Genomic DNA, 24,876 nt, shown 5'->3' with positions numbered 1-24,876 from the left:
GGTGTTGAAGGGGCAAGGTAGCAATGAAAGGCACGATAACCACCATGATGGATTTGGTTGTGAGGAGAGCGACTGGGAGCAAAGCAAGTAGATACTCACCTGGAGGGACGTGTATCATTTAAAATACATTTCTGGAATATACAATTATATAGGACATGACCATATTGGCTTCGAAAGCTTCCCAGATATCTAGTTGCCGATTTAGAGAAAGAGATCGCAGTTTGGGGCCATTGGAGATTTGGATAAAAATGACCTTTCTTAACATTTGCTTGAAAAGTCCATCTTGAAAAGGGCTCCTTCAGCTATCATGGGTTGACAAATTAGCTATTACATCAACACAACTATATTTGTGTTCATGCAGCGTGCTTTTGATGCAGCCTGCTAGTTCTGGCTAGTACACTCTCCGACTATCAAAAGTGACATGCTGACATTAGCATAGCTTTCTAGAGGGCCTTAGTGTCACAACTCAAAATCGGATTGGTTGAAGCAACATTTTATAGACACAAGTTTTTTGCTCGAGCGCCTGTGAATCCGGTGCTGTAGACCTCCAGGCAGATTTCTTTGACTTTGCCTTTGCCTGGCAACAAGCAATGGCTGAAATGTGATTGGCTAAATGCTTTCATATGAAAATACATGTCGAGAAGCTACACCAACGGGGAAAAAGCTAGTCATGGACAAATTATAATCAAAATCAGTCTGTGATTTTGATATTTTTTAGGCCAGCAGAGAGGTCCTTGCAGGCCCTGATGGGCCACCACTGGAGATTTGTCTTTGAGAGAAAACGTTCCGTGATTTATTTTGAAGGTGTCCCCAAGTATCAAACTATATTGTAACTCCCAAAACATAAAACAAGATTTCTCTCACCAGAGGTATCGCCGGGGAAACAAAGAGGGATTTCTTTTTATTCTTTAAATCTTTAAATTGACGTGTCCTGTGCGTGTTTCTTTTACCGTTATATTATGATAATTTACCGTTATATTCTTATCTTTTACGTCTATAAGGTTGAGAGCTAGAATTTCCGAGCCGCCCTGAATCTCACCGTACCAGCCGAACATATTGCGTTCAGGTTCCCTTCGTCCGTCAACCGTCATGCTGCTTTCACTGCCCAACCGAACCCTTCTCTTCACCGCGTTCCTCTCGCCCCGAGCTGGACGGGCTCCGGGTTCGGCCAGGAGGTACTCGGGAAAAAGTTTCAATGCTCCGCCGAGCGCCGAGTTCGTGGCCAGGGTGTCCGGTGTCCCCACCATGGCTAAGCTGCCGCACCGGGAGACCGCGGACGGGCTCGACGCGGCGTTCGTCGGCGTCCCGATCGACACCGGGACGTCCAACCGACCCGGAACCAGGTGCCGTCTCTCCCCACAGCCCCCCTAGCTTTCTTACTATAGTTGCCTAAAGGGATGGTTACTTTTTACGTCGGCGTATACATGTGTCATAATCGAAACCTCTTTTTGTTGAGTGAATTCAGACTTTTTGAGAACTTTGGATTTATTTCTGCGTCATTTTTCGGCTCACTTCCGGTCTACTTTTGTCGCTTGACCCGGCGCGCACCTGTCACCCGTCTCTCGTTACCTTATACAGGTTGTTGTTGAAGTTCCTCCCCTCAGTTTGGGCTACTTGTTGGTTCAGTAAACTCTCTTTATAATCATATGTTTACATAAATACTGGTTTCGGGAACTTCTTTTTCGTGAAAGTTAATGGGACTACTTTTACGTTACGTACATGATACCTTTTGAGGTACCGTTTGGTAGCGGATTGATACACCGAATTAGACCAGTCGTGCTTCGGCAATATTCCCTCTATATTACCTCGTGCAATATTACCTCATATTATCTCTGCACGAAATCCAGCAAATGACTCTGATTAGATGGATGTTGATAAACTGCGAGAACTCAAGGGTTCACAAGTTTGTCCGTGATGATGCTGCTTTTGGGTCCTCCTGCCTCTTACCCTGATCTGCAACCAGACATTTACATGTAGACTGATTTATTTAAGGTTTAAATATAATTTTTCCAAGTCGGTCGGATTTGTAACGACAGGCTTCCGCCCTTTCACTTCACGGGGTGTTTTTAGAATGTAATCGACTTGTTTAATTCACAATTAGGCCTTTTTTTATTTGAGAAATGCCATGAAAATGATTCAAATGTTAATGTTTTGTGGCTCAGAAAATGCAGTACACGTGCATTGGGATTGCACACTATACAGAGAAGGTACATGTGGAAGTATCGGAGTGTTTGTGAAGGGAAGATTAAAATCCCTGCAGTTTCGAAGCGAATGCGCTGACCCTCCTCCTCCACAGGTTTGGACCCCGGCAGATCCGGGTGGAGTCATGCCTGCTGAGGGCCTGCAACAGCGGCACCAGGGCCTCGCCGTACGAGTGCCTGATGGTGGCCGACATCGGAGACGTCAACGTGAACATGTATGACCTGAAGGACACCTGCAGGCGCATCAGGGAGGCCTATCGGACGATCTTGGCCACGGGCTGCATCCCCCTGACGATGGGTGAGGGTGCTCGCTGTCGTGTACGTGTCTTTTAGAGAGATGAGGTCAAAGAGATATCTCGGTAAATATTTGACAGGCGGCTCTAACTTGATCTGATTAATGGAGTGTCTTGATCAAAAGTCAGTATTTATGGACCTCTGCTGTCTGCAGGCGGGGATCACACCATCTCATACCCGATACTGCAAGCCGTTGCCGAGAGGTAAGCTAGCCGTGCAGAAAACAAACCGGTGCGTTATTTTCAAAGTTAGTGGTGCAGCCCGGGGGCCTGCTTTCTGCAGGATTCGCATCTCGCCTTTTCTTGCGTTCTCGAGTTGAAATCTCCAGATTTTAGTCCATCAGCTCACCTTATTGTGTAACAGCATACACCGTTTTCTGCCTGTGGTTTCGAGCCCGCAGCAAGAAGGTCCCTGGTTCGAATCCAACAGTGCGGATGGTCTCTTTGTTCTTCTGGTGTCCATAAAGTCACACAGTCCAATATGTTCATTGGAGATGTGTGAATGAATGAGTCAATTGAGTGAGTCCCAAAAAATATCTCATTAACACATCTTGTAGAGACATACCACCCTTCACTCCTTCACCTATCTGGCTAATTTAGGGTCTCTACTGAACCTCCTGCATTTTTTTGGACTCCGCATAACCCGCAGGAAACCTGTGCAGGCATGGGAAGAACATGGAGACTCCCACGAAGCGCTGCCCACAGAAAACAGAGGTGTCTTATAGTTCACTGTTCCATGTTCTTGGAAAAATCAGTGAAACTGGTCATTTCCATTTAGTTTTTTCCCCCAAATCCTCTATTTGCCCATCATGGCTATGATATCGACTCTCTTCCTGATCCTTTGAAAGCGTCCACTGAAAGGCCATCCTGTATTATCTGTCCGAGTCACGCTGGTTAGATTGTGCCAAACTCTCAACAGCTGAGTGCAAAAGGCTCAATTGTGGTTTGGAGAGTCCTGTTTGGAATCTGGATCCATGGAAAAATCACACATATCCTGTGGTAGGTCATGGCTGTTTGATGACTGCTGTGCAATGGGAGCAATGAGCGCGCAAGCGCCAGTTGAAATGTAAACAGTCAAGTGCAGCTGAATGAGCCGAAATAGGCCATTATTGTGAGCTCCTGTCCCATGTTTAGAAGTCTGACGGCAGTGGGATATTTACTTGTACTTTCATTTCCAATAATGGATGAAAGTTCAGGAGCCTATCCCAGCTGTCATCGGGGGAGAGGCGGGGTTCACGCTGGATCTGTCAGTCACAGGACCATGTATCAAGACATACGACCATTTGCTCTGTCATTCACAAACGGTCCTCAATTAAGCGTCTGGACTGTTGGAGGACGCTGGAGAACCTGGAGGAAACCCATTCAGACACATTGAGACTCCACACAGAGAGGCCACCTGTCGGAATCGAACCGGGGACCTTATTCCTGGAAAGCGGAAGCACCGCCTGCAGGAAACAGAGGAATCCACTAAATCGCCGTCCCTGGAAAATTTTCCCAGAAAAATCCTGGAAACTTTATCCTTTTCGTTGCCTCGTCAAAGCCTCTTCAGTGACGCTCCTTGTTTGCTTTCCGCGTCTGTCGTTTGAAATATTCACCTCGGAGACAGTTCAGATGAATTCCCGGTTTAGAAAAGGAAAAGCAGAAGTATTAAGTATGTGTTTCCGCCCGTCCGCTTCTGTGGTGCCCTTTCAGGTTCGGGCCCGTTGGCCTGATCCACGTGGACGCGCACGCCGACACCAGCGACGTGGTCCTCGGGGAGAAGATCGGCCACGGGACTCCCTTCAGGCGCTGTGTGGAAGAGGGGCTGCTGGACTGCAAGCGGGTGGTCCAGATTGGCCTGCGCGGCTCTGGATACGCCCCGGATTCTTATGAATGGAGCCGGGCTCAGGTACCCCGCTGAGATCTGTGTTTACTTTGACCCACTCGGGGTCCACTGATGCTCATGCGCTTACATCTGTAGCTGAAAAAATATCCATTGGTTCATGTCTGGTGGGTAGGGACGCCATTTTTAAGAGATCATAATCCTGTATTAGTCCCCATTTGTTGTTCCCAGGTGGTTGTTTATTTGTTTTTTGCAGGGATTCCGTGTGGTGCAGGCAGAGGAGTGTTGGTACAAATCCCTCACCCCTCTCATGGCGGAGGTCAGGGGTCAGATGGGCGGCGGCCCCGTTTACCTCAGCTTTGACATTGACGCCCTCGACCCCGCTTTCGCCCCTGGAACCGGCACACCGGAGATCGCGGGCCTCACCTCCATACAGGTCAGCATCCAAACTGGAGATCTTTGTTCGCATCTTGATTCAAGCTTTGTGCTCCGCTTCTTTTCAATTCCACATGATTTAGTACAGGACTGTCTTAGAAAATTAGAATTTTGTGATAAAGTTCTTTATCGTCTGTAATGCAATTACAAAAACAAAAATGTCAGACTTTCTGGATTATTATTTTAATATTGCTGATTATGGCTTACATCTTAAGAAAACTCAAAAATCCTATCTCAAAATATTAGAATATCATGAAAAAGTAATTTTTGTTTTTTAATTGCATTACAGAAGATAAAGAACTTAATCACAATATTCTAATTTTTCGAGACAGTCCTGTATAAGCTGCACCTACTCATTTTTAAAAGAAAAAAATAAATTGTACATAAAAAAGGTGCGTTTGTCTATAAGCCACAGGTGTCCCCATTGAAACATGAGATATTAACGCAGCAAGATGTTACAGGAAAAAAAATTTTCGAAAACATTTGACTCGATAAATGACGGTAACATCTACAACTATTGGTACATAACGCAAATGCTTTTTCTAAGAAAAAATGCCAAACTTTTGTGTACAAGCTCTTATTTCCTTCTTCAACAGCCAGACTGATCGCTCTCAACCACAAAGGCACATCAAATGCATACAATGGCATAATCATACAATTCTTGTTGTATGATTTGTGTTGAAATGTGTTTTATTCCAAAACATAACAATATTTGGAAAAGATTGAAAAATCTTGTGGCAAAATCACTGTGCCACAAATGGCTGTTTTTTAAGATTTCTGAAAAACTTGAAAAAAAATAAAAATGATCGAGTTGATTATTTTAAGAATGTGGCAAAATATAAAATAGATACAACAGTTTCTTTGCTTTAAATTTGGCATTCGGGGCAATTAAATCCCAATAGTTCAGGAGTTTTTGTTAATCAAGATGGAAAAGACAGGAATAATGTTTGTTTGCTTTAGCGTTTCTTGTTAGCTGGAGGTCAATTTTAGCAAAGCTGCATGAGGAATGCATTGGCTCCTGTGTGATAACTGATTCGTCTTGTTGACCTGAAGGGAGTGGAGATCGTCCGCGGCTGCCGTGGCCTGAACCTGGTCGGGTGCGACTTGGTGGAGGTGTCTCCACCCTACGACACCACAGGTACACCAAATGTCCGTCCGCATCCCGGCAGTGTCTGTACTTTTGTAATCATCAATCCCATCTCCTTCCCCCTTGACAGGAAACACGGCACTGACGGGCGCAAACCTCCTTTTTGAAATGTTGTGCGTCCTCCCGAAAAACAAGTACTTCTGACCGCAGCGGAACCTGTGCCTTGAACCTGTGCCTTGAGCCAGCGGAGGAGGAGGAGATGACCAATGGCAAGCAAGAGCCCAGAGTCAGCAGCAGCTCCGGTCTCACTGTCCAAGGTTAATTCCCACGGCAAAAATGAAATCTTGAAATTTCAGTTAAAAAAAGGAGTTTTTTAGATTATGTGGATCAGACAAACAAATCTACTTCCCTTTTCCACATTGGCGATGTCAGAGCGATTCCGCAAATAAAGATAACACACTCAATCTCTGGGTCCACTCCAGTATGTATGATGTGTCCTAGTTTAAGGCAAATTTTATAGGAATTTCCAAACTAGGAGTTTCATCAATCTGCAAATCCCCACTGCTTTGCAACACTTGAACCAAAAACTACCCAGTGACTGATAAGATTAGAGAATATATAAATATAAAAAAACAGTCAGTCTTTTTTTTTTGTTTTACTGTTTTTGTTTGATCCCCCTCCTGACTGTGAGCCGTCTGCACTATTTGATTTAACTATTCCCGAACCTATACTGCCCCCAAAGGCAAACCCATGGAACCACATATCCAACCTGCCTGACCGTATTTATTCACCTCGGTAATATTTGGCCAAAAGGGAAGGAGGAGGTGACAAATACCAATGAAAATTTAACAAGCATTTTACATCTAGCAGTAGTAAGACAACTAAGTTAATTTTAATATTTTTATTATTTCTATTATTTTCTTAATCTGCTCATTTCAGTGGAAACCAAGCTGAGGTTTTGTATACAGTAAAGAAGCCACTTTGCTGGTTGTGGCCAGTACTCATCTCAACTGTCAAAATTATCCCTTTGTTCCAGATTAATTCATTTACATGATTATATTAATTAAAGAATGTAACCACATTAATATATGTGCAGCGAGCAATGACTCAAAGTCTCAGACAGACGACCTCCAAACAACATATCGGCCTTTTGGACATAAGAATACCAAACACCCAGGACGACACAATCAAGCTACAGGAAGTAGCTACATCTCGCTCTGCAGAAAGGAGTTTTCCTTTCTCCAAGGAACTTCCTGTTTAAAGTACCGCATCAACGCCCGGCAGTCATTGGTCGGGGTTTTCTCTGCTGCAGCAGAGCGACCGGCTTGTGCCAAACCCTCAGGGAACGCCGGGCACCACCGATCATGTAAACAGGTGAGTCACACCACGGGACACTCTTCTTTGAAAAAATGTGGTGTCGTTGATACATTTTATTTACTTACTTTGTTTTTGCAACTCCATTTCAGCAAAAACAAAAACCATGAGTGTGAGTGTGTGGTTTGTGTGTGTGTATATGTAACCCTGTCATGGGTTTTTGCCCCCACAAAATGAAACACAAAAGTTATGATTCATCTAAATTAACCCAACATGGCTCCTTTAAGCAATCTGGTTAAACGTTTACATTTTCTGATATCTGTAATATTCATATCAATTTGCAGACTTCATTCCAAACAACATGCAAGCTCTATTTTAACACAGAAAACCCTCTGGAAAACAAGGTGAAACGTATGCATCCTGTGGAGTTGTGAGAGATTCCTCATGCGCGTTTACCTGCAGAAGTGCTGCAGCTGGATTTTCGGGGGGCAAAGATTCAGAGATAGGACACGGTTATCTTGAACGCACCTCTTTAACAAGTGGGAATTCTATTTGTATAAATCAAGCTCTAACACACAGTACTTTTACTGTATCTTAGGAATTTAAATGCAAAATACATGAGATGAACATTTTAAAATGCGATGCAATGATCAGTAAATGTCCATCAATGTGAGTGGAAGAAAAAGACTTGTGTTGATTCCTGTGAAAAACCCAGCAAGGGCTGGGATTTAGTGAAAATTTACCAACAGCCGAAGCATCCACCATGACACTTCCACAGCTCACAGGCCATGATATGGATGAATGAGCTGTACTATGATACTGAATTTAAATCTGCCATGAATGGCCATGAAGTTTTGGCTGAAAAATATTAAAAACAGATGTGTGTGTGGGGGGGAGGGGATGAAAGTGGTTAAACATGGATGATTATTTATGATAAGTTCTTATTTAGGATACGTTGTCTCTATTTGAGCGAACAGCTTGTCTTTTTCTATTCTGGGCTCAGCTTCTAATTACGACATGCAGCTGCTGGATTGTGCCCGGACGTGCTCTCAACTTATTTCTTTCTCAGCCCAAGTCATGCCTCTGGTTTTGTTATCATTTTTTATCATTATTTCCTTTTTTTCTAAAGAAACCTGATTCCCTTTGGTCAGCTGGATTGGATGCTGTAATGACACATTTTGTCCATCAGGGGGCCCAGTCTATCAACTTTACAGTGCAATAGGTTCAAAACGAGTTAATGGTACAATTTCAGTTTCAATCATCACTCTTATTTATTTTATTATTTAAATGTATTAAGGGATACATCTTTCAAGGCCTCAATGCTTTCTTTGAACTTATTTGCCTTTTCTGACTGATTGATTATGACATTATTTTTTGGCCCTGAAATATGTGTCTGGAGGCCATAAATATTTCATTAGATAATAATCTGTGGGTTGGGTTCTTCATCATCTTTTTTTTAAATAAGTTTGACAAATTTAAAACAAAACTTATCGTTTTGTCCATTGCAGACATTACACAAATGTGAATATATCAGCCATACATTAACATTCCACTTAGAGATAATAATAATCACAGAAGAATAACAGTCGATCTGCTGAGTTACCATTTTTGCCGCAAGGCACCCAAGAAGGGCCTCACCTTCTGTATTCAGGTTTTCCTCCACATTCTGGGTCTCCAAGTCTCCAGACGCCCAACGCCCATGTGCCCTCGGGGTCCATTATTGTAGAAATATGTCAGCAACGCTAGAACACAACCTCCTTCAAAAATAACAATTACAATGTTTGTAATTACTTTGTTGTCATTTGCAAATGAGGAGTTAAAAGAGGGCTTTATTTTGCTCTTTTCGATTTTCCCGTATGTGTTTTCCCTTGATTTGTTGGGAAAACACGATCTAATTAGCTAAGTGATTGTCATTCGCATAGAAATGAGACCTGACTGGTGATCTATTAGAAAACAAAGGTAGTCATTATCTCGTTCCCACAAGTTAATGTCTTGTGTGACAAAGTTTGTGATTGTATTGTGGGAACAAGAAGATTCTCTTGTGTGAGGCGACCTGGGGAAACAGAGGCATATTTTTGATGCACAACACTTAATTGCCTGGAAGCAAGAAAAACATTACCTCAAAAGCCCTTAAAAATAAGTTTCAAATGATTGGAGGATTATTTATTATATCTTTGGAAAAAAATTTACTGAAAAAAATGCTTAAAATCAGGGAAAAAAGTTCAGTTAGCAGAAGGTGATGCCAGATTGGAATTTATTTATTTTATTTTTAAGCTGATTTCCTACAGAACATCCAAAAAAAGGGGGCAAGATTATGGAGGGTTAAATGTGGCAGTTGCCCCCAATAGATAATAAACTGGAAATATTCTCCTTATTCTTTGTATTATCTTTGTAGTTACTGCTAACAGTTAGACAATTCATATTTCATTATATTTCTTATTCTTCCTCCTTTCTACTATTATCTATTACTGTTATGTTTTTTTTTTACTTTGAAACTCTGGCACAACAATTTCCTTCGGGATTGATAAAGTTGTTCTCATCTCTCATCTCATCTTATTCTGATAATATATTCAAATATCACATATATATTACATATATCGCATTAAAAGCATCAGAAGGTTAAAGAAATATATTAAAATTTTCACTTTTTTTCTTCTGTTATCATTACTCATATTCTACAGTCTACATACTTTATCTATTTTTAAATTTTGCACCTCTTTCTCATGCGCGCCCTGATCTACAGAATTCCATTATGCTTGCATGCTAACAATAAAAACTCATGAGTCTTTTAAAATAGTGAGTTCTTGCTGAAATATTGAAATTCAAGTCCATTTGCCACGACAAGAATATTTCGACAAGAATTCACCACGACCTAGATGACAGGGAACCTCCAAGAGAATGGTGATCAAATTATCACATCACATCTACGAGTAACTGAAAACCCCTTCATTTATTCTTCCTTTCTGGACATGAAATGACTCCCCATTTAAACTGCACTCATCCTTGCACCTGTACTTTGTGAGTTGCACGTCAAGCTGCACTCCAATTTCTTATTGCACTGCCACACTCTTCATATTGTAGCATGTGGTGGACAGCGGTACCCTAGAATCCTTTGAGTTATGATGACCGTCGGGAGCTTTCCGTGTTTTTGTATTCGAGAACGCCACTGTGAATAGCTGTGCAATGTTGTGCTTGATGCATGACACTAACTTGCACCGTTAGTTGTCATAACAGGGGGTTGCATCCTCAGTCTAAGTGTTAGCGTTGAGAAAGACGCCCCCCTTTGCAAACCGCTTGCCACAATATTCATAATAATGATACTATAACCATGTCCTATCAATACATATCCAAATGCACCCTGGACAGCAGAGTGGGATAATCACTCTACAGTCAAACAACGTTTCTACACTGGGCATTTGACTATAAACGCTCTGAAGCTTGAATTTTCATGACAAACTTATTTCACGTCCAAAACAGAATCAGAATTGATTGACTTGCCAAGTCATCTTGCGTCTACAAGGAATTTGCTTTGGTTAACGGTGCTAAACATGCAACCAAACATGCATCATGGATTAAATAAGTGAAAAATGAAATGTGATCACGGTGATCGTAGTTGGTTGTGCAAAATGGCAAGTTGTGCAAAGCAGTGCAAGCAAACTACTACTACCACTAAGATTATAATAATAAGATAGGATAAAGTTTATTGATCCCCATAGGAGAAAATTCCTGTCCAAGCAGCGTAACAGTTATGATGTCAACAAATCAAAAAGTAAAATAAATATGAATATAAACAGAGACAGAAGACAAGAAATCCATGAATAAATAGACAACAACAACATCATTAGGGATAATAATGGACAACATGAAGGAACAGTAAGGGTGAAAAATGACAAGGATAAAATAAACAAAAAAAATTGGTAAGGTAGTAATACTAATAAACATTTCTAGTGAATTCACGTGAACCCCGGAAGTCCCTCGTGGACCATTGAGACCATGTTTTTTAAAAAAAAAAAACAAAAACAAAGAAAAAACGCTGCTGGTTGTCACACACACACACACACACACACACACACACACACACACACACACACACACACACACATACACACATACACACACACACACACACACACCGAGATTAGCTGTCTTCTCTGCACTTCCTGAATTCCATTCCGCCTTTTACTTTTCATCCTCGGCTTCGTCCAACCACAGGGCTTCCCTGTCACTCGCGCGCATGCACGCGCATACACACGCGCGCGCACACACACACATACACACACACACACACACACACACACACACATTCTTATTTTAGCCCTCGCGACAAGTCGGGAGGGTCGGTGCGCGCGAGCCAACTTTCTTCCCTGTGAAGTCGACGTTTGAACGGCCGGAGATCAAACGAGCGGGCGCGCGCGTACACGCAGTTAAAAGAAAAAAAAGAAAGAGGGAAGAAGAGAAAGAAGAAGAAGAGGGGAATCTTTCCTCCTCCTCTTCTTCTTCTCCTCCTCTATTCTGCTACTTCTTCTTCACCTGTTGATGAGGAACCACCGGACGAGCGGAGCCGCGGAGCAGCCGGAGAAGGGAGCCGTTACCGAGCCGCGCAGAGCGCTTCACCCCGGGGGCCAGGAGGAGTGAAACCTCCGTGGGGTGTTGTTTTTTTTTTCTTCCTTTTCACCCCCAACTCACTTTTTTTTTCTTTTTCTTTTTTTTTTCTTCGTCTTTCCGCCCCGGCGTTCTGTGTGGACGCGAAGAATGGGCACCACGACCGCCGCGACGTGTGGACTTATCCTCTGTCTGACCCTCTCATGCCAGCTACTCACCGTAAGTCCACAATATTTATCTATATTTCCCTTTTTTTCTGGTAACCTTCCTTCTCGGACGCCGTCCTTCTACGGTTCAATGGAAAAGTTAGAAAGCGAACGTCCGGTTTTAATTAAAGGGCATCAAAATAAAAGCACGATAAAAGAGCGCAGGTGTGTTGCAGTCGCGTCAACACGTCCCGGAAAGATGCTTTTAATAAAAACTGTTATGACAAACCAGGAGCTCTTCCAGAAGGAAGCCGGTCTAACTTTGTCCACAGAGACTCAAGCTATTCATAGTCACACATGCACGCACACACACATACACACAGTCACTGCAGACTATATCCGATTCAACAAAAATAATGATAGTAACGTGAAACACTTTAATTTTTAACCCCGACCTGCAGTCAAGAACTTGTAGTCCAAGTGAAAGTTGCAGACGCTTTCAGCCCCGAGGGGACAAAAACGTGCAGGTGGCGTTGGAGCGCCCCCTACAGGCTGGTAGTGGAACTGTACCCCCGATCCACGCTGACGCTCAAAGAGAAATCGCGTGAAATCACAGTAAAATAAAAATGTTGAAATCATTTTTAAAAATGTGGCGATGTGGTAATTGCGCCTTATTGGTTTGAGTTATAGTTTGGGGAAAACAAAATAAACAATGTTATGTAATTTAAATGACTGTCTAAAAAAAAAAATCCCTTCACATTTTAAGTTTTCTGGAAGTTGATTTACCAGTGTTGTCACCAGATGTGGCAACTTTTTATTACGAATTAATTGAATTAATCTAATTAATTGATTAGATTCCCACTCTGACTGGTCTGCTGCATATGCTCATTCTCTTGCAGTTTGTCACTGATATCTTTTCTTGTGTTTTTTCTCTCGCCTATCAGTGATCAACATTTGCAATCTTTAATTGATTTGCTGCAGATTTCTTGGGAAAACTCATGAGTCTGGCTTTTGGCACTCCTCTCCAAAAATATCCATTTTTCATTGTTGCTCATGTTGCTTGAAGGGCTCATATACTTCTGTGTATTAGATTGGAGGGTTATTTACTCTATCTGAAGTTTTTTTTTTTAATCAGTATTTAGTCTGTTTGGTTATGCAACATCTAAAAGGCAGTCTGTTAGTTACATAAATTAATATATTAAGAAATAAAGTCATCATATCATTATCAAAAATCTTGAATAATTGAAGATGAAATTTACTACAATTTGGTGGAAAATCAGAAAAAAAATGACAGAAAACGCTTCAAAAATCAAAAAGAATTTCTCTCTATCAGTCAAAAGCGATGGAGAAGGCTAAAGATTGGCATTGTGGTACTTTTGTATCATGAGGCGTCGATGGGCATATAGAATTAAGGTGGCACCTATTGCGTTGCGGGCGTCTGCACAGGTTGAAGCTCCCTCATTGATCTCCTATTGATCGAGAAGTCTGTCTGCATGCGCAGTTCTGCTCTTGGGTGTGACAGGCGCTCGGGGGATGTCACGCCCTCCCATCCCAACCCCCGCTGGGCTCTCCTCCCCCTCCTCTTCAGCCATCACGGGTGAAGGCTTTGATTGACCACCAGGACCAAGAACAACAAGTTGGGCCTAATTGAATTATCCAGAACCTGCAGGCACCTGTTTTCTGGTTCACAGCTTTGAGCCATGGTGGCAGGTGGAGGGCCCACCAACCCCTAACCCACATCCCCGGCTCGTGTCCCGGCCAATGAATGAGCTGCTCTGCTCTGTCATTCCAGATACGGTTAAATACTCTTGGTTTTTTGTATACATTTTGACATTTTGGGGGTCTATTTCTCAGCTGCTTACATTTCTTTCTGCCATTTCTCACTGTTTTGATGGATTCTTGGTCATTTTAATTTCAATTTGTTTTTCTCACTGTTTTGATGGATTCTTGGTCATTTTAATTTCAATTTGTTGGTTTGTTTCCAGCTACTTTCTTGGCTAAAGGTTGATCGGATGTTATACCTTTTTTTCCGCAAGGTTTTTTTTGTCATTTTCTGTCATTTGCTGCTTCTGTTCAGAGTTTCTTGATAAATTCTCAACATTTTTGTTGTTACAAATTTAGAAATATGAAAATGAAAGTATTGGTCTCTTGATATGATTTCTCAGTTGGTTTTGTATATTTTTTTGGTTTAAGGCATTTTCGGATACTTTTGAGTGATTCCTATGTAGTTTTGCTCTAGGGGATCTAAATCACAGCTAAACACTATTATCACAGTGATCGTGCAGTAATGCACATGCCAGATGTGATGGGCCACATCTGGCATGTGAGGTGGCTGCATACATGGCAAAGTTAACTTAAGACAAGGGTTTTTCTCATCTTTACGTCTTTTCATATGAAAATAAATGGATGATTGCCTATTGCGTGTCGCTCAGAAAATCTTCATCCTCTTCTTCATCTCCTTCTCCTGTGTTTTTCTGAAGGGTGACATCAGACCTGCCAGCTTTGGCCCTGAGATTTCTTGTGCAAGAGAACAACCCTGGCCTGCCCTGTCTTCACTGTGTGTCTGTGTGTGTGTGTGTACGTGCACAGGGAGGGGTAGGGGTGGCCTGGATTCCGAGTACTATATATTTTGAGTGTGTGTCATTGGTGTAAATTGTTCTGTGTCTGTTCTGTGTAACCCGACCGCTCCCTGGGGGGGCCGGGCTGGGAGGGGGTTAGTCTTGAGTTCTCTCCCAACCGCAGGAACCGGCTTCTGAATTTAGTTCTTGTGGAAATGATTAAACCCCCAAACAGGAGGCGGGGCTTCCCAACTATTCGGGTGCAACAGGGGTGCGGCCTGCTGCATCACACTTCTGTGATTGGTTCATATGGGTTTTTCGATTTTAATCTTCTTGTGGGGTAAGTGAAAATGACAGCGGTAAACTGTTGAAAACAAAGTACAATTTTATGTTTCCATTTCATTCATTTCTTTTTGCACAAGATTTTATTTATGTTGCTGAATTTCAGTGCTCCCTTATTTTTATATTTCATTATTTCATGAGTCACATATAACTAAAATAATATTATTAATTGCAACAAAAAAAATCAACACCACTTATTATAATTTAACTCTCTGTAATTCTTTGTTCTTGTCGATTATTTCTTGGTAATTATCAAATGGTTTCTTGGTCATTTTGATGTGAATTAATTCCTTGCTGCTTTTGTGCAGTTTGGGTGTGTACTGGAGGTTTTTTTGGGGTAATCTCACCAGCCCCTCAGGCTGCTGAGGAAAGGCCAGCTTGTTGTCTGAGGGCCCGGATTGGGGTTCCCATATGTCCTTGAAAACCTTAAAACCAGTCATTGAAAATGTGGAAAATTAGAAAAAAAGTGTGTGTGTGTGTATGTGTACATCTGTTCTCACGCCATCTTCAGTGAGCAACATATTGTCCACTCCTAGTCAATTCAGTGGCACATGTGACACTACGAAATGAAATTTCTGCGGGACAATTGAGGGAATATTCTATTCTTCTAGCCAATTTGAATCTCAAATCAAAGCGTCTCTTTGATTTTGTTGCAAAATCCAGCCAGAGTGTTCCTGGTGTCGATCAGCAAGTGACACGTTTATCATGATTTGTAAGAGTATAAAAGAACACTACGCGGCTGGTTTCGGTAAGTTGGACTGACCAGTGTTGAATTCCCATTCAGAGTCATGGCGGATTGTTTGCTGCAGGGGCACGTCAGCGTGAACTCCACTCCAGAGTTCAAACAGGAGGGAAGCCCCCCACCCCCAACTCCAGACCCATTCACATAATTGCTTGGAGACTGGCTTTGGTAAACATGGCATTGTTGAATTACAGCCCCGGGAGGGAGGCCATCTTGGCTGGTGGGACAATGCTGCTGTGAAAGGGCTCCTCCGGCGCTGGCACATGTGGACTGGAGGCCGGCAGGCTGCCATTTGTTGACTCTGCGGCGGAGTGTGATGCGGGCCAGCACCGGGGTCGTAGAGCTGAGGGCCGCGGGCCCGGCTGGGTCTCTGGCGGCTGGCTAGGTTATTCCGCTCGAACTCGCTGGACTGTGTTTGCATACAGACTTGTCATGTGGATTTATGTATCTTTTTCTGAGAGAGTGTATTCGGCCCTCCCCTAAACGCTAAGACTTCACCTTTTTTAAAAGTGATCAAAAACAGTATTAATAAATGACCAATCAATCAAAAAAAACATAAAAATTCCCAAAAATGACAGAAAATAAGGTTATAAATGATTTTTAAAAAGTAAAATAAATAAACAAATAACTACGGAATTCCTGAAAAATACTTTGAATTCCAGTTGTTTTCAACATATTGAGGACCCACTAATTTACTTTGCAGCGTGGAATAAATAATTTTATCATCTGGATATCATGCTGTTCATTTCCCACCCCAGAGATCACAGAGCTGCGTGTCGTGCACGCCAGGATCCGAGACGGCATTAGTGGAGACCAAGAGATAAAGTGCCTCGCCTTTTAATGTGGTTTGAAATCCTTTTCAGCTCCCGATTGTTCGTTGGGGGGGGGGCACGCACAAACTTGGCCCCCCTCAGAGATGCCTCCATGGCGTCCGCGCTGTGGCTGAATGAAAACCAGACTCCAAACACAGCTGGTGACGGCCAGCGTGTGCCGACATGAATGCACACGCTCTCCGCCGCCGCTTGTTGCAACCGGACTCTCTCTCGCTCTCCCCTTTTTTGCAGAAAAAGGAAAACTTGGATCTTCTTGTTTCAAGTCTCTGCTCATCAGGTGGTGGAATCCTTCCAGAAGTTTCTTATTTCTGAGAGGGAAGGTGACTTTCCAGCGCAACAGGAGGCACATTCTTTAATTTTCCCCCTTGTGATTTTTTTTTTTTTATTTCTGTCAATTTTGAAGCACATAAATGTGGGAAAAAAAAGAGAGAGATTGAGCGAGAGACAAAACAGTCAGATGGTTTCCCTCCTCAAAAGTTAGTACGATCTGTGATGTCAGATATGTTAGCGCTGACGGTCTTGTTGAATCACGCCGCTTCGCTGTGATCCACAAAAGTCCAGTGTTTATGCCTGAAAGCACGATGTCTCTATGGTTCTCAGGAGGCTCTAAAACTTAAAAGCATATTTCACTTCTCGCTCCTTTCGCTGTACGAAAGGACCAGGCCGAGTTCACGGCCAGGTCACGTGACGACTCGAGGACACTAAACCACAACCAGTGCAAACAGCTGAGGGTCGGAAAGTATTTGCGGCTGCAATTAGCAAGTACTTTTAAAGCCTCGTTTATACTCAACGTTGAATCCACACACAGACAGAGGCTTCTGTCCGTCTTCTGCGTTAATTTCCCGTACAGTTCTGTAAGTTTTCGGGGCGCTTGTGGACGCGCCAGAGCAGTACCGCCAGAAGTAGTGGGTGGCGTTGTTGTGAGGCATGCTCACGTGGATTTTACAGCCTCGTCTTGTGTTTCTTTCTTTCTTTGAAGGCAAAGTTTCACCAGCTCCTACGTCGCCGCCATGTTTGTGTTTGGCTGAAACAGAACTCTGAACTCTGCACTGCCCTCTAGTGTATGCATTGCTTCACGGCTATGACAGTGTAAAGCGTGCACGGGAAGCAAGGGGGCAGTGATGTTTGAGTCTGGTGTACCTATTTAGGGATGTAACCTGAGCATGAAAGAGGCCTGAGCGCTTCAGGAAGTATCCTCGGAAATTTAGGGTGCCAAGTGGTTTTGTTAAAATGCTACATTCGCAACTGTTTCACTGATTTGTGACTCTTCACCTTTGACCCGGTGGAGGCTCAACTACAAAACGGCATGGCGTCAAAGTTATACCGTGGATTGATCATCACAGCGTACGCTAACACATAATCCAACAGCTTAGTGATGGGAACAAAAAGGCAACGCGTGGTCATGTTGTTGTTTTTTTTTTTTTATTTAAACTTATGCTCCCCCTAGGCTCTTCGTGAATGTTTCAGTGTTACTATATGATCAGTATTCTTTCCAATTAAATAAAGGGTTGTGTTTTTTTTTAAAGTTTGTGACGAACTTTGTGATATAGCAGCGTTTAAGGACCACCACCAGCTTGTATCCGCGGGGTGTCAGGGCTGCCGGCTGATGTCTGGACACCTCCAGGAGTGTTTGGGTTCAAACTGGGGCTCTGATACTGCAGCAGCTACATGTGACTTTGCAGCCATTTGAGCATCGGCGTCCTCCCGTTGTCCTCCAAGCCAGCAGGCGGCGATAGTCAGATCACCCGCTTGCCCCGACATTGCTAATGGAGAATAACTTGTGTGAGTAGTGGGTGCTGGTGGTTTTCAGCAGAGATTAAATGAGATGTAAAAGGTTTGTCATGTTTTAAGTCAGAACTGTTTCTCTACCAGTAGTTTGTGTGGCCCCACCCCTGATGGTGGCTCCCAACCAGCACAACAGTCAACCTATATGGTTGCCCTTTCATTTCTTATTTTAAATCCTCCCCAGAATGCAGATGTCCCACCCCTCTGAATCCGGAGCTGCTGATTATCTCCGTAGCAGTTTCTGTGCTGCGATTTTGTCCCGAAGCCTGATTGAAATTCCCCCCGTGGCTGCTCCCCCCAGATCCCTTTTGAAGAAAGGAGTTGAAGTATGACTTTGACTTCGTTAAATATGGGTTCTGTTACATCTTGGACGCAAACCCAGGAAGCCTCTGTGTCTTTTTTTTTTTTTAACAGCGAAGTGTTTAAACTTGTTCAAAGCAGCACATATGCCCCTATTATTTAGAAAAAAATTAATTGGGGTTTTAGCCCCAGCTGTTCAGTGTTTTCTTGCTGCATTATTACCCGTTTTCTGTGTATCATTACATTATTGTGTTGCTCAGAAGAATACAAAAAAAAAATCCCAAAGGAGTATGAATAATTGTGTTATAGCACAAAGGTGAAATGTTATGTCCACTTTGTTAAAACCAAGGCAGGAGAGGTGGTTTACGTGTCACCAAGTGTTGAACAATTGAAACGTCCTGCAACTTTTACACAGACAAGGAAGATATACTAAGCTCTTTGCTTGACCACCTGTATGCAGATTTTGTTTATTTATGTGTTTTTTGCATTTCTTCCAATATAGTAATCAGTCATCTCCATAAATATGATGATGATGATTATTATTATTATGGGTATTTTAGCCATGATGCTAACATGGTCCTTGATAGCACTTTGCTGGCATAGAGCCAATCTGCTTATTTCCAATAGCAGAATTGCGATTATCTGATTGGATGTAGCCCGTGGTGCCGAACTCAAATGTCCTGTTAATCTCCTTCTGCGTGGGTCAATGAAACGGCAGAGATTGGACGACGCTAACTCGCGGGCGTACACTGGGTGCAGGTGCCACAAACCCAGGCTGCGGTTATCCCATCTGAGGTCATCTGCGGTGATGGATGTCACATCAGATCCTTCCTCCTGTGTCGACATCAACCCTGCTCTCATGGTAGTCGGCTGTTTGCCTGGCCCCTATTGAAATGCTAAGTTAACTGTACTGCATGCTTCTTTGAAGGCTGCTCTAAAGGGGACTCCTCCTCCATCCCCTGCCCCCATAGAATGTGCCTTTGTCTTTGCGAGTGGCATTAATGTGAAGTCATTAGGTCTTTCTTCTTCTCTGCATTGTCTCCAACACCCCCCATTTACTTCCACAGCTTCTCTGATGGGGCTCGCTGCCCTTTTGACCCTTTCCCCCCCCCGTCCACCTTGCGAGCGGAATTGATTCCTCCCTCTGCTTCGTTCAGGAGATCCTATCGCTCTCTTTCCAGTAACGAGGTTCCACCCTGACATTGCATGGAGACGTGATTAAAAACCAAATCCCGACACGTGAATTACCACAGGATGGTTTTTTGCTCTCGGAACATAGGCCTCTCCTTCCCCTGGCCTCGCCTCCTCTTCCTCTTGCTTTGTTTGACAAGTCTTTACCTGCGACGCCGCAATGCTTCCACGCTAGCGGTGCTTCTATGAAGCCGACCAGCCCCGACAAGATGTAAAACTCACTTGAGCTAAACCCTTAATGTTGACAATGGAGAAAAGTTGGGGGGGGGGGGGGGGGGGCATACACATTTTCCTTTACAGCACTTGTTACTTATCTAATGGTCGTCAAGTCCTTGTTGTTAGAAACAGAAGCATATGGAAGTCTTTGCCCGGCATTGAAACAGTGTAGCTATTTTAATCAAACCAAGATAAATAAGACCCATATCTATAAATATATCTATATTGAAGGCTGAGTTTGTCACAATGACCATTGTCATTCAGTATGCAGCAGGTGTACACAGAACATTTGAATGCAAATGGTTTGACAGAATCAAAAATACGGTATATCAAAGATAGCCGAAATACATAGCAGGAGGGTTTTTGTGAAGTGCAATAGTGAAAGTGACCTGTGGAAGTGCAAAAAATGTTTGCACTTTGAAAATGTTATTTAGCAGCGCAGAGGTATGATGTTCACTATAGGACACATGAGATATCTAGTATATTTGCAGGATTAATTTAGAGTTCTCCATCCATCCAGCCATCCATCCATCCATCCATCTTGTCATCTTCTTCTGCTTATCCTGCACTTAGGGTCGCGGGGGATGCTGGAGCCTATCTCAGCAGTCATCAGGGTACAGCCTGGATTGGTTCATCGGTACATCTATATATGTGGCCATATATTTGGACATATATAGACGCTCACTTATTCAGGGCAATTTTCTCCTATTAACCTGCATGTTTTTGGACTGTGGAAGGAAACCAGAGGAAACCCACGCAGACACTGGGAGAACATGCAAACTCCACACAGAAAGGTCCCCTTGTTGGATTCGAACTAGGGTCCTTCGTCAGGCCGAAGCACTAACCACTGCGCCACCAGGACGTGAACCTGTAAAAAAAAAAAATTCACATACCTTTTAATTTGTCTCTGTGTCTGACCAAAATATTTTAGATAGTTCTTTTGATTTCTCAGCTAATATTTTTCTAGATTTTTTTTTTAATGTCATTTTCTAGTGATTTTTAAGTAATTCTTGATGAGGCTTTTTTTCAATTTCAGGAAATATCTGACTGCTTGTGGTCGAAACAACTTTTCTTTTTTAAATTACCAGACAAAAACACAATTTTAATGCTGAAAGTATCCGCGCATCAGTTGCATAACAAGAAGAGCTTGAGCATTTTGTTTGAAGAGGCAGAGGGGCCTCACTGTCCACCTTCCCTGCATTTTTTATTTGTTTTTGTTTCGATCCTACACGGCCACAGGCACAGGACTCTCCACAGCAACAGGAGACAATTTTTCAAATATGTCATATTTCTCTCCGCTCAGCGGAAGAGCCCCAGTCCTTCAGAGGCTTTGCTTTGCCCCTCGCCGAGGCCCTCAGGAGACATGGGAGAGCTCTGTCAGCCTGGTGTGTGTTATCACCTCAGCTGCCAGCCCACGAGACATAACAACTCCTTCCTTTTGTTGCACACACAAACACACACACGCTTTTAATCGCAATTTTCTACATCCGTCCTTCTTTACCCGCTTCTTCTGCACTGCTGGTTCTTTATGTTTTACCGCCGGCATCTACGTATCGCCACGCTAACAAGGACAGCACCTCAGGGACGGGCGTCTCGCCCCGTGTCCAGGTGTCTGCGGGTGATGTCGGATTGGTGCCTGAGAGGTCGCCAGTCGGTGACTAGCTGAAAACCTTTTCTGTCCTGTGCTGAGTCGCCATCCTGTTGAGGGAAACAAAACCTTGAATTATCGAGAGGACAAGAGAACCCCATTTCCCCTTCAGCAAAGTTTACTCAGGCTTTCCTGTCCTCACTTCAAATGTCCTGTCCTGTGTTGGCCAACATTGTCTATTTTGTTGTTTTTCTAGAACCCCCTCCCCCCCTTGCTGAAATATATTTTCTCTCTGAAGTATGTTTGCGTTGGAAAAATCCTTATGAACTCCAGCTTTTTTTTTTTTACATTTCTGAGTTCTTGTCTGGACAAGCCCTCATTTTCACAGGTTTCTATTTCCTGGTGAGGTACAATCAGACCATCACTCGCTGTTTCTAAAGCTTCTCTGCGCACCAGGATTTATGAATTCCCCGCGACCCGATGAACATGACCTCTCCGTCACGGTGTGTTGAGGCTTGATTGGGAATATTTCCCTCACTGGTCTCCGCCCCCCTGTTCAAATAAACCAACATTGTTGTCGTGGAAACGTTTTTTAGTGTATAGGAGTGCACCGCCTCCAGTAACGTGAGCGAAACAGGGAAAATAATCCAATGGCCTTGTTTAGAAGTTTGTAAAAATTTAGCACGGTGGTCCCTCCACCTCAGAGCAAGAAGGTCCCCGGTTCAATTCCGACAGGAGGGCTTTCTGTCGGGCGTTTCCGTGCACTCCCACTGTCTGTGAGGGTTTGAATTTTCTGATTATTTACAAAATGTTGTACATTTTTGAAACCCTAATAATCTCTTGCAGATTTTCTCTCCTAACCTGATCATTTCTGGTCAATATGTGAAGTTATGGGATAAATCCTGCTCAGGTTCTGGCAGCTTCCCAGGTGTTTCGCTGCTCACTGACAAGGTGAGCCTTATCTTGCAAAATGTGCAATGGCAGGATGACATCATCGAAACAGAAACGTTAGATGTGAACGTCCTCAGGTCTTCGTGGAAGCTTGATATAGTTGGTGAAACGTACCGCCCGTCACGCAGGGGTTTATTTATTTGTTTTTTTACTTTCATCTGGGTTTTCTTTCCACTGTCCAACACAAATAAATGAGGCGGGTGGGGAGTGTCTCCGCCCTGATGAGGAGCTGTTTCATTTCCACTTTGATTCCGAGCCACGTAATTGCCACGGCTGACAGAAATCTGACTCAGCGTTGCCGACCCAACCTTTGAGATGTAGTTTTAAAAAATAATTTCCTTATCCGCTTTCTCCCAATGGCTGACTGCGTATTGAATTGTAGCCATTTTTTTAGGTGTATTAATAACTTTCTCACAATTTCTTTTAATGATTTTCAGAGTATTTATTGATTTCTTAAATGTTTTTTGATCTGGGAAATGATGATTTTCAGGCAATATTTTAATAATTAAAGTGGCTGTCAGTTTATTCAAGACATTCTTTTCACATTTGTTACATTGAGTGAATGTAGATGTGCCTAGTTGTGAAGTTTTAGGCTTCCTTATTTACACTGGTTGCTTCTCAGACCCACATGCTAGAAACAGGACGGGTCTCACAACTGATTCGGCTGTCGTGACGGCAAGGCTTCAGGGGATGCTCGGCTGTTTGTTTGTTTGTTTGTTTTTGTGTGTGCAAAATGCTGAGAGGTGCTGCGGTGGCATAATACAACCAGTCCCCGCTGTGTGGCAGCATACAGGAATAAAAAAATCAAAGCAGTGGATAAGATTGAAATGAAGATCCCGCTGGTGGTGAAGCATTTCATCAGATTAAAATCGCAGTGGCCTGTGCGCTGCAGGGAACCATTGCCACCGAGCCGGCAGATCACTTTCAAATGCGTCTTTATTTTCCTAAATCCAACAACACTCAAGGAAACACAGCTCATACTGAAGTAGCTCAGCATCCATCACATGGCCAGAGGTCTGACAGAGTGTGTAGGCAGATGTCTTCGTAACACACTAGCTGAGGCGCTGGGGGAAGGGGGTGTGTGGTTTAGACGAGAGTGGCTGCATAATTTTCTCTCCACCCAAACCATCAGTTGATTGGTTGGAATGAGGAGTGACCCAAATATTCTGCCTCAAGTCCAAGTTTATCAACTCCTGCAGGCTGTAGTTTACTATTTTGACCAGACATGGGGGAGAGAGGCAGCAACAGAGGGGGGCGAGCCAGGGTTCGGTGGGGGTTTCGTGACTGCACATTTTGTCTCACTGAGAGGCTGGAGTTAATCAAATTTAAAAGAACATGGCAGTTTTTGGGAAGAAAATCAAGAATTTTATTGTCGTGTACGTTGTAAGAACATGTTGATTGAGACAAGGCAATGAAATTCTCACTTTGTACACTCCCTTCACACCAGACGAATAGCAATAGAGACAATAACTGACAATGACACCAGACAGCAGTACAGGGAGTAAGGAAATTATTGCACAGGAATAATATAAACTAGTAATAAATACTAAGAAAACAAAATGCTAGCTATTACAAATCAAGGATGAGGAGTAAAGTGGCTAAACTCACCTCATCATAGGATAACATTTTCTCTGCAGTAAGTGAAAGACAGGACCTGCTGCTGCTAGCTAGCTTAGCACAATGAATGGTTGCCAGTGGGGCTGGTAGCCCATCTCAGTAAACAGTTATCAAATACACATCACCGCTACTTCAAAATACTCGCTGTTTTTCAGTGGATGCATATGTTGCAGAATTTTTTTCCCCAGTGGGACTCGTGTCCAAGGTCACAGGGTAACGTGTTACCAGTAACTGAAACTTCATCAATGACTCCCTTAACTCAAGGATGAATGATATGAATCTAAACAAGATATAAAAACAAGAAATTGAAAGTGGTCAGGAAAAACAACCAGAAAGTAGCTCTAAAATAAAAAAAAACAAATTTGCCCCAAAATAAGGGAAAAAGTCAGGAGAGGAACATCATTGTGAATGAGCATCAAAACAAGGGCTTTTTAAAATAGGTCTCCTCATCAGTTACATTCATAAAAGGCCAGATCCTTGTCATTTGGCCAAGATGGCTGACTCCTTACGTGCCCGCTCCAGTTGTCATGAGACATAATCTTTTTTTTTTTTTTCAAATTGAGTGTGTGTGTGTGTGTGTGTGTGTGTGTGTGTGTGTGTGTGTGTGTGTGTGTGTGTGTGTGTGTGTGTGTGTGTGTGTGTAAAATATATTTACCAGTGTAGTCTCAATCCATATCACAAATAAAACAGTTTACACTGACAATTTGCTCCTCGCTAATAAATCCCGTCCATCACGGCTGCAGTGAGGCTGACACACTCCTCAAATCAAAGCGCGACCGCCGTGATATCAGCTTTTATGTGACACCCTGGTTTTGATTTATTTACCTGTCTGTTTCCTCCAAAGCCACGCCTC

General features: G+C 43.0%; 2 protein-coding genes across 18 annotated transcripts in view; both read left to right on the top strand.

The window, feature by feature from the left end:
* The first annotated feature begins 930 nt into the window (after nt 1-930).
* agmat (agmatinase (putative)) lies at nt 931-6,302 on the top strand. The gene is made up of 7 exons (XM_086158837.1): nt 931-1,343; nt 2,297-2,499; nt 2,650-2,698; nt 4,187-4,382; nt 4,573-4,752; nt 5,805-5,889; nt 5,969-6,302. Exons 1-7 carry the CDS (start codon nt 1,090-1,092, stop codon nt 6,040-6,042), a joined length of 1,041 nt encoding a protein of 346 aa, XP_086014963.1. The 5' UTR covers nt 931-1,089; the 3' UTR covers nt 6,043-6,302.
* A 5,084-nt stretch (nt 6,303-11,386) lies between these two features.
* The window catches only part of hspg2 (heparan sulfate proteoglycan 2), a 113,125-nt gene continuing 99,635 nt past the window's right edge, over nt 11,387-24,876 (top strand). For 13 of the 17 annotated variants that reach the window (XM_086158910.1, XM_086158914.1, XM_086158913.1 and 10 more), the window contains exon 1: nt 11,388-11,973. In XM_086158910.1, coding sequence (XP_086015036.1) covers nt 11,905-11,973 — 69 coding nt within the window. In that variant the 5' untranslated portion in view covers nt 11,388-11,904. Of the gene's footprint in view, nt 11,974-24,876 lie in introns of all 17 variants that reach the window. The other 4 variants (XM_086158915.1, XM_086158917.1, XM_086158912.1 and 1 more) reach the window with 1 other exon arrangement.

The sequence above is a fragment of the Fistularia commersonii genome, chromosome 14 (genome assembly GCF_037954325.1).
Source record: "Fistularia commersonii isolate RoL2024-O1a breed Wild chromosome 14, RoL_Fcom_v1.0, whole genome shotgun sequence".
NCBI classification, from domain to species: domain Eukaryota; kingdom Metazoa; phylum Chordata; class Actinopteri; order Syngnathiformes; family Fistulariidae; genus Fistularia; species Fistularia commersonii.
The sequence above is the reverse complement of the archived record's forward strand: the minus strand, read 5'-3'. Positions and strand labels throughout refer to the sequence as shown.